The sequence below is a fragment of the Pelophylax lessonae genome (assembly GCF_965119305.1).
Source record: "Pelophylax lessonae genome assembly, chromosome: 6".
Classification (NCBI taxonomy): domain Eukaryota; kingdom Metazoa; phylum Chordata; class Amphibia; order Anura; family Ranidae; genus Pelophylax; species Pelophylax lessonae.
This window is the reverse complement of record NC_138773.1, coordinates 241,460,592-241,476,962: the sequence shown is the minus strand read 5'-3', so window position 1 is coordinate 241,476,962 and position 16,371 is coordinate 241,460,592. Positions and strand designations below refer to the sequence as shown.

The 16,371-nt window shown below is 46.4% G+C and overlaps 1 protein-coding gene across 1 annotated transcript; it reads right to left on the bottom strand.

The window, feature by feature from the left end:
* Nucleotides 1-321: 321 nt before the first annotated feature.
* On the bottom strand, nt 322-12,919 carry LOC309558912 (cytochrome c, somatic A). The gene is made up of 3 exons (XM_082262007.1): nt 12,888-12,919; nt 8,843-9,030; nt 322-602 (listed from the first exon to the last, which is right to left on the bottom strand). Exons 2-3 carry the CDS (start codon nt 9,009-9,011, stop codon nt 454-456), a joined length of 318 nt encoding a protein of 105 aa, XP_082118133.1. The 5' UTR covers nt 9,012-9,030; nt 12,888-12,919; the 3' UTR covers nt 322-453.
* Between the last annotated feature and the right edge of the window lie 3,452 nt (nt 12,920-16,371).

Sequence of the window (16,371 nt, the reverse complement as noted above, 5' to 3'; positions counted from 1 at the left end):
TACAATAATATATATAAAAAAAAAAAAAAAAAAAAATTTTTTAATAACTGTCATTTTTGGTTTTCGGGAAAGTGCCTCCTAAATTTTCAGTACGAAAATGTATATTCAGTACACTTCTACTAAAAAACCCAGCAGACATTGTGAGAGTGTTTAGTAATGGACACAGAAGGTGGCCGGGAACTGAGCTCCAGAGTAGAGATCTTGCTGTCAGAATTCACAAGTGACTTTAGAAGCCAGTGAGTGATTTTACTCCCCAGCATCTACCTACAGATAGTTTTGGAAGAACCAATACTTTCCAATACTTTTACCAATACTTGCATCACCTCTTCAGTTGACATTCAGAGTCGTGTTTCTTTTAGTTTGTTAGATGAGTATGACGACATTTACATTGATACAAAATGTGGCTGTCAGCTGCAAACATGGCTTTTAACATTTTTAATACAACTAGACTAATCACTCCGATGTTGCTTGTTTTAAATAGGATATTAGATCCAAGCGTTCATTCTTCTTCTTAATTCCTGCGAATATCATCTTGGTTCCTGGTATAAACTTTTTGGGGTTTTCCAGATATTCTAGCAGAGTATCGTCTCCCCAAACAATACCTGTGAAAAAAAGGAAATAATAATCCAATGAGCATTATTTGTTGTCCATTGTCACTTATTATCTACAGTATGTACATGGGCATACATCTGAAGTTTTGCTCCTAGGTGGGAATTTATTCCATAGCTAAGAATCTCCAAGTCATAAAGGAAAAATGTACATCCCAATCATCCAAAGTCATTTTATTTACTTATTATTATGAATTTCTAAGCCAGATTAGGACTGGTAAAAAGAAAAAGCTATGTGTAAGAGCTCTTTTTTTGTCCTGTATCAAACAGATTTAACAAAATGCTCTATATGGCAGCCCTCAAATTTTCCACTCGCCTGCTAGCATTTTGCGATTGGAAAATGATGTAGGGCGAGCGTTGGGCTGCTCCGGGGAAGAGAGAGAGAGAAGAAGAGGAAAGCTAGCCGATAATGACAGAGCGCGGATCATCCCACTGTAACAGCTCTAATTGTAATTGCCTGGTGCTCGCTGACACACACAGTCCCGCCTCCTAGCCCGGCTTCTTTGATAGACAGAACACCTGGCCAACCAGGACCTCTATCAGAGAAGTCGGGCTAGGAGGCGGGACTGTGTGTCGGCGAGCGCCCGGCAATTACAATTAAAGCGGTTACAGTGGGATGATCCGCGCTCTGTCATTATCCGGCCAGCAGTGGCATACCAATGGGGGGTGCGGGGGGGTGTCAAGCCGGTACTCACGCCGATCATCAGCTGCTCCCTCGGTCTGTGCTGCGCTGCTGATTCTCCTCTCTGCAGGCATTCAGCGGTTGCAGGAGGAATATGGAAAGATCAATTCCTCTATATGCAGCCGCCCCATCCCCCTCCTATCCACCTTCTTTTTTTCTTTTGCTGGCCCCCCAGTGCTGTACAGCCCCCCCCCTCTCCAGCCCCTTAGTGCTCTTCAGCTCCCCCTCTCTAGCCCCCCAGTGCTCTTCAGCCTCCCCCTCCAGCCCCCCCCCCCCAGTGCTCTTCAGCCCTCCCAGCGCTCTTCAGCCCCCCCCCTCTGCAGCCCCCCAGTGGTCTTCAGCCCTCCAGTGCTCTTCAGCCTCGCCCTCCAGACCCTTGATGGGCACTGATGAGGCTGCACTGATGGGCACTGAAAACGTTGTTATTAATATTTATTTCTGCATCTTCTGCATTAATGCAAAAACATTTAACAGTGTAATTTTATGAGATAATTTATGAGGGCGTGTTTAGGGGCGGAATTAGGGGCGGGGCAGGTTAGGAGTTGGGTGGGGCAGCTGGTGGCGAGTAACCCTTAAGGCCTGGCTACTAGCTCAGGACTTTAAATTTTGAGCCCTGCAGTATATAATATATTAAAGGGATATGAGAAAGGTAATTTTTTTCCAGTTTTGATAGCAAATATGTAATACATACCTGCTCTGAGCAATGGTTTTGCACAGAGCATCCCCAATCTTCCTTTTCTAAAAGGTACCCCACCAGCGCTTCCGGCTCCTCTTATCCAAGTACCCCTATAGCAAGCCACTTTCTATGGGGGCACTTGTGCATGCTTGCTCCCAAGCCATAAGACACACAGAACAGGGCTGGGCCCTGCCCACACTCCCTCTTCACTGGCTGTGACTGACAGGAGCGGGAGCCAATGACAATGAACGAGAAGGCGGGGCCCTGGGTGAGCAGCTGCTCTTGTGCACATTGCTGGATCACAAGCCCGCTTGGGTAAGTATTAATGGAGTGACTGCATACTGAATGTTTTTTTTTTACCTTCAAGCATAGAATGAACCTTTAGAATCACTTTAAAAAGACCAAAATGGAGCAAATAGGAGAAGCTAATTGTTAGGGATTACATACACTTTAAAGGAGTTGTAAATGCAGAAGGTTTTTTTTATCTTAATGCATACTTTACGTTAAGATAAAAAACCTTCTGTGTGCAGTAGCCTCCCTCAGCCCCCTAATACTTACCTGAAGTCCATTTCTGTCCAGCGATGTCCATGAGTCCCTTGGCCATTGGAGACTCTCTCTCTTGATTGGCTAGGACACAGCCCTAGTGCCACTGGCTACCGCTGCTGTCAATCAATGTCAGTTAGCCAATCAGGAGAAAGAGGGTGCGGGAACCAACGACAGCTCTGTGTCTTAATGGACACAGGGAGCTGCAGCTCGTGCTCGACAGGAGGGAAGGGCAAAAAAAAAAAACAACACACGAGACGTTACACTTACTTTAACCACTTGCTGACCACCCTATAGCACATTTACTGTTACAGGGTGGCTGTGCTCCACAGGATCACATATACTTTTTAGACGTGATTCTGAACTTCTGGGTATCAGCCCCGGGTGAGCATCGCCGGTGCCTGCTGATTGTTCTGTACACAGGCAGAATGGCGATCTGCCTATGTAAACAAAGAAACAAAGCAGATTGTCCTTCTGTCAGTACAGAAGGCATGTATCCCGTGTTCCCGTAAAGCAGAAACACCAATCCATATGGGCCTTCCACTAGTAAAAGCACCTTCCCCACTACACCTAAACACCAGCTAGGCACACAGTTAACCCTTTGATTGTCCCTAATGTAAACCCCTTCCCTGCCAGTGGCATTAGTACAGTGACAATGCATATTTTTAGCACTGATCACTGTATTAGTGTTACTGGTTTCCAAAAAAGTGTCAGGTGTCAGATTTGTCTGTCGCAATATCGCAGTCCCGCTATAAGTCGCTGATCGCTGCCATTACTAGTAAAAAAAAAAAAAAAAAAAATATATATATCCTATAGCTTGTAGACGCTATAACTTTTGCGCAAAACCAAGCAATAAAGGGTTATTTGTATTTTTTTTTCTACCAAAAATATGTAGCAGAATACATATTGGCCTAAATTGATGAAAAAAATAGATTTTTTACAATTTTTTATTGTGGATGTTTCGGAACTTGCATTGCAGTAAACCTGCATTGTGTAAACAGAATCCAATTTAATCCAAAGGAAGAGTCTGCTCTTATATTTTCTGTGCTACTTCACTGCACTGATTTGCTGCTGAAGCTCTCTGGAAATCCTGACTTTCTAAGGCCTCATGTACTCTGCCATGCCAGGTTGACCCAACTATGCAGATTTTGGGTTAGGGGTATACATAGGGCTGCATGATATTGGAAAAAAAGTACATTGCGATATTTTTTTTCCCCAACGATATATATTGCGATATTGAGAGAGCCATCAATCCAGGCTAAATACAGGGTTAATGTTACTGTAGGGATTCAGTGCAGCAGCCTTCTTCTGATTGTACTACAGGGCAAGCCAGGGTTAATGTTACTGTAGTAGGATTTGGGAAGTAGTGCAGCAGCAGCCTTCTTCTAAATGTCATTGCAGTTGCACCATACAGGGCAAGCCAGGGTTAATGGTAATGTAGGGAACTGCAGGTTAATAAGATGATCATGACAGTGTGTGACTGTGCTGTGGAACTTAGGCATAAGCAGAGAAAATCGGGACTCACAGTGGTGGAAGAAGGTAGAAGAATACAGCCCGACAATGCCGACATCCGTCCAGCATGTTAAGTCCGTCCTGCAGCTCTCCTGACTGAGCGGTGAGCAGCGGCACAGCGAACCAATCACGTCGTGAGTAGCGGCACAGCGAACCAATCAGGTGTGCAGGCACGCGTGATTGGTTCCCTGTGCCGCTGCTCATCGCTCAGTCAGGAGAGCTGCAGGACGGACTTAACATGCGGGGCGGTCGGGCTGTATTCTTCTACCTTCCTTCACTGTGAGTCCCCAATATCGGCTGATCCCGCGATGTGACTATCGCCCACTCCTGCAGCACGATATTCGATGTTACATCGAATATCGTTCAGCCCTAACACATATATATATATATATATATATATCACACACACACATACAGTGGGGATCGAAAGTTTGGGCACCCCAGGTAACAATTTGTATTAATGTGCATAAAGAAGCCAAGGAAAGATGAAAAAATCTCCAAAAGGCATCAAATTACAGATTAGACATTCTTATAATACGTTAACAAAAGTTAGATTTTATTTCCATCATTTGCCCTTTCAAAATAACAGAAAACAAAAAAAATGGCGTCTGCAAAAGTTTGGGCACCCTGCAGAGTTAATATCGTGTACTGCCCCCTTTGGCAAGTATCACAGCTTGTAAACGCTTTTTGTAGCCAGCCAAGAGTCTTTCAATTCTTGTTTGAGGTATCTTTACCTATTCTTCCTTACAAAAGTCTTCCAGTTCTTTGAGATTTCTTGGCTGTCTGTCACGCACTGATCTTTTAAGGTCTATCCATAGATTTAAAAGGATGGATAAGGCAGCGCTGACAGGTATATAAAAGTGGGGATAATGTGATATGTTTGGTATCTATTGACTCGGCATAACATCATCTTTTGTAATTTACAATAAAACTAGGTTATGTATTGTGTTTTCTATTAAAATGTAAAAAAAAAAAAATGTATTTTTTCCAAAAAAGTGGGGTTTTTGACTTACCGTAAAAACCATTTCTCTGATGTTTATTGACAGATACAGCTCCTGATTCTTCTTAACCACTGGGTTATACTGTCTCCTACAGGAGTAGGACACTAGGCAGGAAAAAGCTTGACTATGCCTATGGGTAGTCCCAGGGGGTATACACTAGGGCTGAACGATATTCGATGTAACATTCGTATAATGTAATATTGTAAGATGTAATATTCGATATTCACATCGCCGGATCATGCGATATTGGGGACTCAGTGAAGGCAGACGAATACAGCCGTCCCACATGTTAAATCCGGTGTTCTGCAGCACTTCTGACTGGGCGGTGAGCAGCACGCTGTGAGCAGCGGCACAGGGAACCAATCAAGCGTGCCTGCACACCTGATTGGTTCGCTGTGCCGCTACTCACTACGTGATTGGTTCGCTGTGCTGTGGGGCGGAAGTGTATTGTGGGGAACTGGGAGTGTGCTTACGGTGCGAAGGAGCCGCCTGGTGAAGAGGACTGCAACTTCCAGCGTGACCCCCACTTCCCGCGTGTCCGTCTGCCCCCATCCAGAGAGATTCCCCCCTGACTTCACAGCCTGATCATGAGGGACAAACAGAAGAGACGGAGGGAGCGCACCTGGGCCGAGGCTGCCAAGAAGGTACCAAATACAGAGGGGAGGCGACTGTACCATGTACACCAGGAAGAGGTGGGTAATATCGCAATATATATCGTTGGGGAACAAATATCGCAATGTGATTTTTTTCCCCAATATCGTGCAGCCCTAGTATACACCCACTCTCAGCTATAGGCACTATACATTTATTTCAAGCAGTGTCAGAGGAAAGCCAACTCTGTGGGTGCTGTGTCCGTCAATGAACATCAGAGAAATGGAGTATGCGGTAAGTCAAAAATCCCATTTTCTCTTTCGTTCATTGATGGACACAGCTCCTGGTTCTTCTTAACCATTGGGACGTCCCAAAGCAGTGTTAAACATGAGGGGTGGGAAAAAAGCAGAAAAAAATTCCCAAGGCTAACCATAGCCAACCAGGTAACATGGAGCTCAACCATAAACAATTGGAGCTTACCTGAAAAAAAAACAATACACCCTCAAAGAGGACCAGGTCTTCTAAACAGCAGCCAGCAAAACTTTGCGGCCAAAAGAAGCATAAGCAGATGCCAACACATCCTCTTTATAAAATTTTTGTAAAAGTATGACTGTCGACCAGGTGGTCGCCTCGCAAACCTGCGTCACTGACGCTTGATGACAGAAAGCCCAGGAGGCACTAAGCACCCTAGTAGAGTGCTCCTTGACAGGGAAAGGAGGAACCTGACTCCTGATGCAATAGGCCTGAACCACCGTCTGTCTGATCCATGAGCACAAATAGAGGGTCTGACTTCCTAAAAGACTCATAACTGCCAGGTACACCCTAATTGCCTGGACCACATCCAAGGCAAGCAAGGCAATTTCTTTCAGGTGTTTAGCATGGGACACAGGGAAGGCAACACAATGTCTTCATTCAAATGACAGTCAGAGTCCACCTTAGGAAGGAATGACGGACAGGGGCGAAGCACCACCTTATCCTTGTGAATTACCAATAAGGTGAACAACAGGATAATGCCGCCAGTTCCGACACCCTGCGTGCATATTCACCAGTGCAAGCAGGGAAACCTCCCAAATATTTTCAAAGGGAGACTTTTGTAGAGCTGAAAGCACCACATTAAAATCCCAGGGCGGCAACGGAGCCCACACTGAAGAACCAAATGTCACACACCCTGAAGAAAGGTACGCACCAGGGAGTGTGAGGCCAAAGGTTGTTGGAAAAAAGACCGCCAAAGCCTATAACTGGCCCTTAATGGTACTCAAGGACAATTTCTGTTCAACCCGCCCATAAAGGAAGGTTAAGATCCGATCCACTGAGAAGGAGCAAGGATGAACCCCAAGAGACTCACGCCACGCAATGTACGTCTTTCACATACGAAGGTAGATCTTCCTAGAAGTAGATTCCCTAGCTTTAAACAGTGTAGGAATCACAGACTCAGACAAACCTCCATCCTTCAGCACCTTGCATTTAACAGCCAAACCGTCAAAGCCAGTGACTGTAAAGCAGGATAGAAGAACGGTCCTTGGTACAACAGATCCTCCCTGAGAGGAGGCCCCCAAGGAGCATCGGCGACCAGCTGTACCCGATCGGCATACCAAGACCAGCGGAGTCAGTCTAGACGGAATCCCTTCTGCTTTGATCCTGCACAGGAGTCGTGACAGAAATTTGAGAGGGCTGGAACAAATCGATCAGCCCACCTTAGAATGCCGGCTACTTACCGAGCCTCCAGGACACTACTTGTGCCCCCTTGGTGATTGACATTAACCACAGCCATAGCATTATCCAAATTAATTTGTACCGGACAGCCCTGAAGACGAAATCGCCAGGACCAGAGATCACAGCAAAGAACTAGGTCCTTACTCCTGACTAGGCAGAAAAAAAACTGAGTGCCTATAGCAGAGAGTGGGTGTACACCCCCTGGGACTGGCCATAGGCGTAGTCAAGCTTTTTCCTTCCTAGTATCCTACTCCTGTAGGGGGCAATATCCTATTTCCGTAGACGACTGTTTAGTGGACTCCTATTTCCGTAGACGACTGTTTAGTGGAAACGCGTCACAGAGGAGCGCCGCATTGTCATTGCAAGTTGCCGAGGACCGCACTGCAGGCGGCCACGGCCTCTCCAATATCGGTATCGGTTTCCTGTGTCCATTAGTTAACATCTAACTGTAAGTGCACTGGATACTTTTGTTTTAATAAATTGTCAAAGGTACTGCGCTATGGTCTGATTCTGTTTCTGTGAGATACACGTGGAAGCCCTCACCTGTGCGGAGAGTAACACCCAGAACAAGAGTGGACCGGGATTGGGTTGAGACACCGAAAGATCAGTGAGACAGTCGCCTTTTGGTTTGAGCGATCCGGTAAGAGGCCACACTTACTATCTGATTATTTCACGGTGACCTCCCTGAATTCCCAAGACACTACTGGGCTGATTATCCGTCCTTAACCTCTTCTCTCTATGGTAAGGGGCTAATCCCCACAAAGGTGGTGGAACCCATCTGCACCCCACGGATCTAGAGGAACCCACAGAGTGGATTTTACTTTAGCCTGTGAGGGGACGATTGGGACTTTATGCACTTTTATATGTATATGGACTATACACTGAGGTGGCAACCATTGAAATATTGGACACTTTTTCTTTGAATTACTTGTGCACTTTGTTGGTTTATGTTGGTATCACATTATCCATTTATCATCACCTATTCACCATAACACACCCAAGTATATGCACCAGGGTGCATAGTATTTACTGTACACCCGTTCAAGTGCACATCAATTTTGGAAACACATCACAGGTATATGGGGGACACTCATTATAGTGTCACACCTTTTCCTGATTTGTGAAACCAGTGAATTTTAGCGCACCTGATTTCTTTTCTACACAATTTTATCACCATTTGGTTCGAAGGTTGCAGCTATTCACATTACTGATCCTGCGCACTTATTTAATTTTATACACAATATAACCCAATGGTTAAGAAGAATCAGGAGCTGTGTCGGTCAATGAACGAAAGAGAAATTTGTGTTTGAAAAACCGCTGTGCAAATACGGTGTGACATAAAAAAATTGCAAAACCCACCAATTTATTCGCTAGGGCCTCGGTTTAAAAAAAAAAAAAAAAAAATATATATATATATAATGTTTGGGGTTCTAAGTAGTTTTCTAGCAAAAAAATGCTGATTGTTACATGTAAACAAAAAGTGCCAGAAAAGGCCTGGTCTGGAAGTGGCTAATACCTTTGCTTTTGTTGGCATCAGTGTAGGTATATCCTGGAGCCTGTCCTGTTTTGCGACCAAAGAGACCCCATAAATTTGGTCCGGTTTTATGCTTTCCGTTTTTCTCAACAGTGTGGCACTGGGCACATTTCTGGATGAAAATCTTCTTCCCTTTTTCCACATCACCCATTTTGATTTCTGCCTCTGGCCTATAGAAACATAAAGACACAATATACAAGAATGAATGGGGGAGATAAGAAAAGTCAGGCAGTCATGTAACATGTGCTTAAAATACGATAAGGCTTGCTGGTCTATGCAGAAAGGGTGTGTTGAATCACTCAGACTTACCTAAAATAGAACTCTGGCCTCCTTCGACGTATTCCAAAACACCTGCTGAAGTCATTTAGTCTTAAGGGCTCAATAGCATTACAACGTATAAAAAATGCACCTGCAGTCAATTGCGCTTCTGCGCGTTTTTCTGCATGTTTATGGGTGTTTTTCTGCATGATTTTCTTTTGTTAAGGCATGTTTCCTCTGAGCTCATTGTTGTGGGTGGAAGGTGCGTTTTTACATGCTTTTCTAGGTGATATTATGCAAACATGTTGCAAAAAATTGCACAGCTCTGGAACATAGTGAAACAGCATTCTGGTGTGAACATAACATATAAAAACCTTTAGTCTTCTATGTGTGGCACTGCAGTTACCTGCGTTTTTCACTGAAGAAAAGCATGTGTAGCTCACAATGCCAGGATGACTGATTCTTGTGCACAGGGCCATAGATAAGGGGGTACCACCAGTCCACCTGTACAGGGCCCGGGCCAGCAGGGTGAATCAGATGTGGGCAGGGAGGGTAATTGATGTGGCAGGGGGGCAATTACCAGAACCAATGCCCTGTATGGCTCGCTCTGCAACAGCTGAAAGCTGGCTTCTTCTTTTCTCCATCCCGTTGGCTTTCATCTGCTGCAAAGAGAGCCATACAAAGGATGGGTTCCAGTAATTGCCCCCCCCCCCCACCACACTGATTACCCTCCCTGTGCATCATAGGTTTCCCCCTACTGTCCAGACCCCCCCCCCCGTGTGCCCCCCTGCGATTCCAGCTTTCCTCCTCTTCTTTCCACCGGCAGCTGCAAGTACACAATGGGATCCTTCAAGATTGAGAGTGGGGGAATGGTCCAGTATATATATATATATATATATATATATATATATATATATATATATATATATATATCATATTTACCAGCCCCTTCCTTTCCTGAATAAACACAATGAGTCATTGGTACTAATCACTCATTGTGTTCATTCATAACTGAAGCATTGGCTGTGTGGGGTCCTGTGTCAGGTTATCTATATGGGACCCTGTGATTTCTAACAGCAACCCTGCCTGTGCATGCGCAGGAGTGACGCCAAGCTGCACTGGCCAATAAAGAGGCCCGAAGACCATCCCTCAGAAGAAGATGTGAGTGTAGGACCGCTGGACACGTAAATTTTATACCCTTAGTTCCCACTTTAAAATGCCAACACACACTTGACTGGGTTGCACTTAGCGGTGGTACTGCATGCGCACCGGTCAATGAGGAGGCCTAAAGACCATCACTCAGAAGATGATGTATGTTTTAATAATAAATGTACTGCGAGTGGGCGGCAGCTGCAGGCACTGCAATGTACTGATATGTCATGGTGCATGTGCACACTGGCATGCCCCCTTGGGCAAGCAGCAACACAAACCTGTGACAACTGTGTGCCGCCGGGGTATCATGTGATTCCTATGATTGGTCATAGCAATCACATGATTACAATGTAAACAAAACAGCCATAAATGGCTTCCATTCATGACTATTTTGCTTACTATTGTGATACTGAGATTGGCCCTGGCACCATTTGTTAGCTGTGGGCTAATCACAGCACCCTGTACCATGTGATCATGGTAAGCAAGCTGTCATAAATAGAAAACTATTCTTGGCAGTTGTTATTGTATTGAACAGTTATTGCTTATGACAGTGATCATTACTCTAAAGCAATAATAGTATAAACAAAAAAAAATCCCTGATCACCCCCAGAGAGTAGTACAGACTGAACTACTCTCATAACAGAATGTAAATTTATTTTTTACATACTGTCACTGGTCAGTATCCCTGATAACCACCGCACCTGTCATATAATGACAGTGGGGGGGGGGGGGGGAGTAAAAAAGCAGCTCAACCACGTGTTTACTGCGCTCACACCTCATCATTTTGTAGCTTGAAGCTCCAGAACGCTGGAGGAGAAAAAAAAAAACAATTATTCTCTATGGAGTTAGTTCAAATTTCCACTCCAAGTTGCCTGAAGTTTAAAAATGTTCTGAAGCTTTTTTTTTTTGTAGCTCTAATTGGGCAGATTTGCTCATTTTCAGTGCATTTTTATTCCCATAGAAATGGTACCGCACGTTTTGCACGTTTTTGTGCGCCTTCGCAAGTTTTGTTGCATGTTTTTCCAGTTTTCTGCTCAACAGAAAAAAAAATTAATATATGAATAAATAAATGTAAAATAAGTAATTAAAAAGCATCATGAATAAATTATTATTGTTAATAATAGTTTTTATTAATATGATTAATAATGATAATAATAATGTAATTATTTATTTTGTGTTAGGGTGTCTAGTTATTATTATTTTATTATTATTATTTATTTAAGGGTAAGGAGTTAGCGCCGGTTCACATTGCAGCAACGCTACTTCGCACCGCGACCTCCGAGGTCGCGGTGCAAGCAGCGCGCCGCGACCTCGGAGCGGCCGCCACGGACTTCATAACATTGAAGTGTATGGCGGTCGCCTCCGGGTCGCCCCAAAGAAGCTCCGGACCCTTTTTCTAGGTCGGAGCGACTTGTGTCGCTCCTATTAGAACGGGTCCGCAGCTTCCCTATGGGAGGCGACCTGCGGTGACCTGTGAGGCGACCAGGTCGCCTCACAGGTCGCCCTAGTGTGAACCGGCACTTAATGATTTATTTATTATTACATATTATTAATTTATTGTATTTGTGTATTTATTTTATTATTAGTAGTAGTAGTATTAAGGCCCCTTTTACATGATTGGACCGAATGGGTCCCTCTGTCCATTTTTCAGGCAGACCTGATCGGGCCACCTATTCTCCTCTATGCTGAGGCGTATGTCCGCTGACACCAGCCTGGCATCCGATCCGACTAGATCTGCTGAAAGCAGACATATGGCGATATGTTCACCATCCGTCCAGCAGGTCGGATCGGATGAAAATGGACAGGCTGTCCTTTTCATTGGATCTCCCCATAGAGGAGAGCGGGGATCTGACAGGTCTGCCTCTGCACAGTGAGCGGAGATTGACATGTCATCCGCCTGCTCAGCGGCGTGTTAGTGGAGTGATCCCCGCTGAGCAGGTGGAGTCCGTCAAAACAAATCCACCCCATGTGAAAGGGGCCTAACACCCTAACCAAAAATAAATAATAAAGCAATAAAAATATTAACCCCCTAATCCTAGCCTCTTTACCTAACAAAAAAAATAAAAAAAAATGTAATAATAGTAATTAAAAAAAAAAAGTAAAAAATAAGCTGATGGAAAACCTAAAAAAAAAAAAAAAAAAAAAAAAAAGCTGAAAAACCTTGCAAAAAATAATAATAGTTTTCTCTATTAAATTAATAAATAAAAAACTGCCAAAGCTCAAAAATCCTGTATAAAATCGCACAAACCCCCCCCCCCCCCCAGAAAAATGCTCAAAGACGCAAGGCTCAGATGTGAATGCAGGCTTAGGGCACGTTCACACTGACACTATCCAGCAATCAGCATACAATCCACCCAGCCCTATACAGATCAATGGGCATCTGTCACAGAGTTCTATAGATCCCTATGTGATTTTCTCCATGGATCTGACAATAATAAGGTATATGAATAAGGGATGGAGCATACTGATGACATACATTTGATGCTGACTCCATGCATGCATTGTGTAAATGATCAGAGCCCAGTCTATGAGAGTTGCACAAGCAGAAAGGACTAGACCTCCCTAGACCTCCATAGATGGGCACAGCACCCGATCCCCCCTGCCCTCCCCCTCTCACCGGACTGCTCGGTCACTGTTCGCCCCGCTCTGCAGATCCCGATATTCACTTCACATGTGACCCGGTACCTGCTTCTTCCATCCAACCCGTATTCACAGGGGTAAGGTTGACGTCACCGCAGCCGGAGACCGGCACCACGCCCAGCGCCAACACTGTCCAATAGTTGTACGCGTTTCTTGCCTCTCACATGGCGATTGGCAGGGAGAATAGGATGGGCGGCGGAAACTGACAGTTCCCAAAATAGAAAAGTAGCCGGTAGAATGGTGATGATGTGTAGAGTAGAGGGAGGTTTGCGGGTTTATGATTGGCCGTGGGGACTCCATAGATCTCTGATATATTCCTAGTACATGTACAAAGGCTGAAATCATATAGTGGGGGGGGGGGGGGGGGCAGGAGACTGGTATAGGAGGAGCACAGCCAGAGCTTGCTGCTAGAGACGCTTTTTCCCACATGAAGCATAATATTTAAAAAATCACTTTAGGCCTGAATATAGGATAAAGCCCCCTAAACGTTATATATCTGCTGAAAGCAGAGGCACTGGAGAATAAAATAATGATAGCTCCAAATTGTTGTCACCTGATACTTGCAAAATGCTTATATAAGTGCAAACTTAGTAAAGAATACACTAAAAATTAGTTCAGGGCGTGCAAACCATAGTCAGGGCAGCTGTCTGAAATTTTGGAGCTCCTTACACAACTTGAGGCCTGAACTCCCCTGGACCTGACCACCAACATTCCCCAGGGCCCGCCCACTGGCCGTCACACTCAATCCACCCACTGGCCATCCCACCAAATCCTTCAGTGCACCCACATTTATTTTAACACTCTTATAATGAAATATATCCTCCAGGACATACATTTTCTAATCCTCCTCCAGTCCCATCTCCCCCATCCCATGTCTTCCTCTTCCAGTCTCATCTCCCCCATCCCATGTCCTACTCATCCTCCATCCCATGTCCTCCTCCTTCCTCCAGTCTCATCTCCCCCATCCCATGTCTTCCTCTTCCAGTCTTATCTCCCCCATCCCATGTCCTACTCATCCTCCATAACATGTCCTCCTCCCTCCTCCAGTCCCATCTCCCCCATCCCATGTCTTCCTCTTCCAGTCTTATCTCCCCCATCCCATGTCCTACTCATCCTCCATAACATGTCCTCCTCCCTCCTCCAGTCCCATCTCCCCCATCCCATGTCTTCCTCTTCCAGTCTCATCTCCCCCATCCCATGTCCTACTCATCCTCAATCCCATGTCCTCCTCCCTCCTCCAGTCTCATCTCCCCCATCCCATGTCCTACTCATCCTCCATCCCATGTCCTCCTCCCTCCTCCAGTCTCATCTCCCCCATCCCATGTCCTACTCATCCTCCATAACATGTCCTCCTCCCTCCTCCAGTCCCATCTCCCCCATCCCATGTCTTCCTCTTCCAGTCTCATCTCCCCCATCCCATGTCCTACTCATCCTCCATCCCATGTCCTCCTCCCTCCTCCAGTCTCATCTCCCCCATCCCATGTCCTACTCATCCTCCATAACATGTCCTCCTCCCTCCTCCAGTCTCATCTCCCCCATCCCATGTCTTCCTCTTCCAGTCTCATCTCCCCCATCCCATGTCCTACTCATCCTCCATCCCATGTCCTCCTCCTTCCTCCAGTCTCATCTCCCCCATCCCATGTCTTCCTCTTCCAGTCTCATCTCCCCCATCCCATGTCCTACTCATCCTCCATCCCATGTCCTCCTCCCTCCTCCAGTCTCATCTCCCCCATCCCATGTCTTCCTCTTCCAGTCTCATCTCCCCCATCCCATGTCTTCCTCTTCCAGTCTCATCTCCCCCATCCTATGTCCTACTCATCCTCCATAACATGTCCTCCTCCCTCCTCCAGTCCCATCTCCCCCATCCCATGTCTTCCTCTTCCAGTCTTATCTCCCCCATCCCATGTCCTACTCATCCTCCATAACATGTCCTCCTCCCTCCTCCAGTCCCATCTCCCCCATCCCATGTCTTCCTCTTCCAGTCTCATCTCCCCCATCCCATGTCCTACTCATCCTCAATCCCATGTCCTCCTCCCTCCTCCAGTCTCATCTCCCCCATCCCATGTCCTACTCATCCTCCATCCCATGTCCTCCTCCCTCCTCCAGTCTCATCTCCCCCATCCCATGTCCTACTCATCCTCCATAACATGTCCTCCTCCCTCCTCCAGTCCCATCTCCCCCATCCCATGTCTTCCTCTTCCAGTCTCATCTCCCCCATCCCATGTCCTACTCATCCTCCATCCCATGTCCTCCTCCCTCCTCCAGTCTCATCTCCCCCATCCCATGTCCTTCTCATCCTCCATAACATGTCCTCCTCCCTCCTCCAGTCTCATCTCCCCCATCCCATGTCTTCCTCTTCCAGTCTCATCTCCCCCATCCCATGTCCTACTCATCCTCCATCCCATGTCCTCCTCCTTCCTCCAGTCTCATCTCCCCCATCCCATGTCTTCCTCTTCCAGTCTCATCTCCCCCATCCCATGTCCTACTCATCCTCCATCCCATGTCCTCCTCCCTCCTCCAGTCTCATCTCCCCCATCCCATGTCTTCCTCTTCCAGTCTCATCTCCCCCATCCCATGTCTTCCTCTTCCAGTCTCATCTCCCCCATCCTATGTCCTACTCATCCTCCATCCCATGTCCGATCTCCCCCATCCCATGTCTTCCTCTTCCAGTCTCATCTCCCCCATCCCATGTCTTCCTCTTCCAGTCTCATCTCCCCCATCCCATGTTCTACTCATCCTCCATACCATGTCCTCCTCCCTTCTCCAGTCCGATCTCCCCCATCCCATGTCTTCCTCTTCCAGTCTCATCTCCCCCATCCCATGTCTTCCTCTTCCAGTCTCATCTCCCCAATCCCATGCCTCTCTCATCCTCCATCCTATGTCCATCTCCAGTCCCATCTCCTCCATCCCACGTCTTCCTCTTCCAGTCTCAACTCCCCCATCCCGCTCCTTCTCATCTTCTATCCCATGTTCTCCTCCAGTCCCATCTCCCCCATGCAATGTCTTCCCCTTCCAGTCTCATCTCCCCCATCCCACGTCCTTCTCATCCTCCAACCCATGTTCTTTTCCTCCTCCAGTCCCATCTCCCCCATCCCAGGTCCCCTTCTCCTTCAGTCCCATCTCCCCCATCCCATGTCCTCCTCTTCCAATCTTCTCTCCCCCATCCCATGTCCTTCCCATGTCCTCTTCCTCCTCCAGTCCCAGCTCCCTCATCCAATGTCCTCTTTCTCCAGTCCCATCTCCCCCAATCCTATGTCCTCCTCCTCGTCCAGTCTCATCTCCCCCATCCCATGTCCTTTTCCTCCATCCCATGTCCTCTTCTTCCTCCAGCGCCATCTCCCCTATCCCATGTCCTCCTCCTCCCATGTCCTTCATCTCCATCCCATGTCCTTTTCTTCCTCCAGTGCCATCTCCCCCATCCCATGTCCTTATCTTCCTGTCTCATCTCCCCCATCCCATGT

Coding starts and splice junctions, on each gene's coding strand:
- LOC309558912 (XM_082262007.1), bottom strand. CDS start 9,011: ATGGGTGATGTGGAAAAAGGGAAGAAGATTTTCATCCAGAAATGTGCC. Junction 603..8,842: donor TGATGCCAACAAAAGCAAAG/GTATTAGCCACT, acceptor TTTTTTTCACAG/GTATTGTTTGGGGAGACGAT.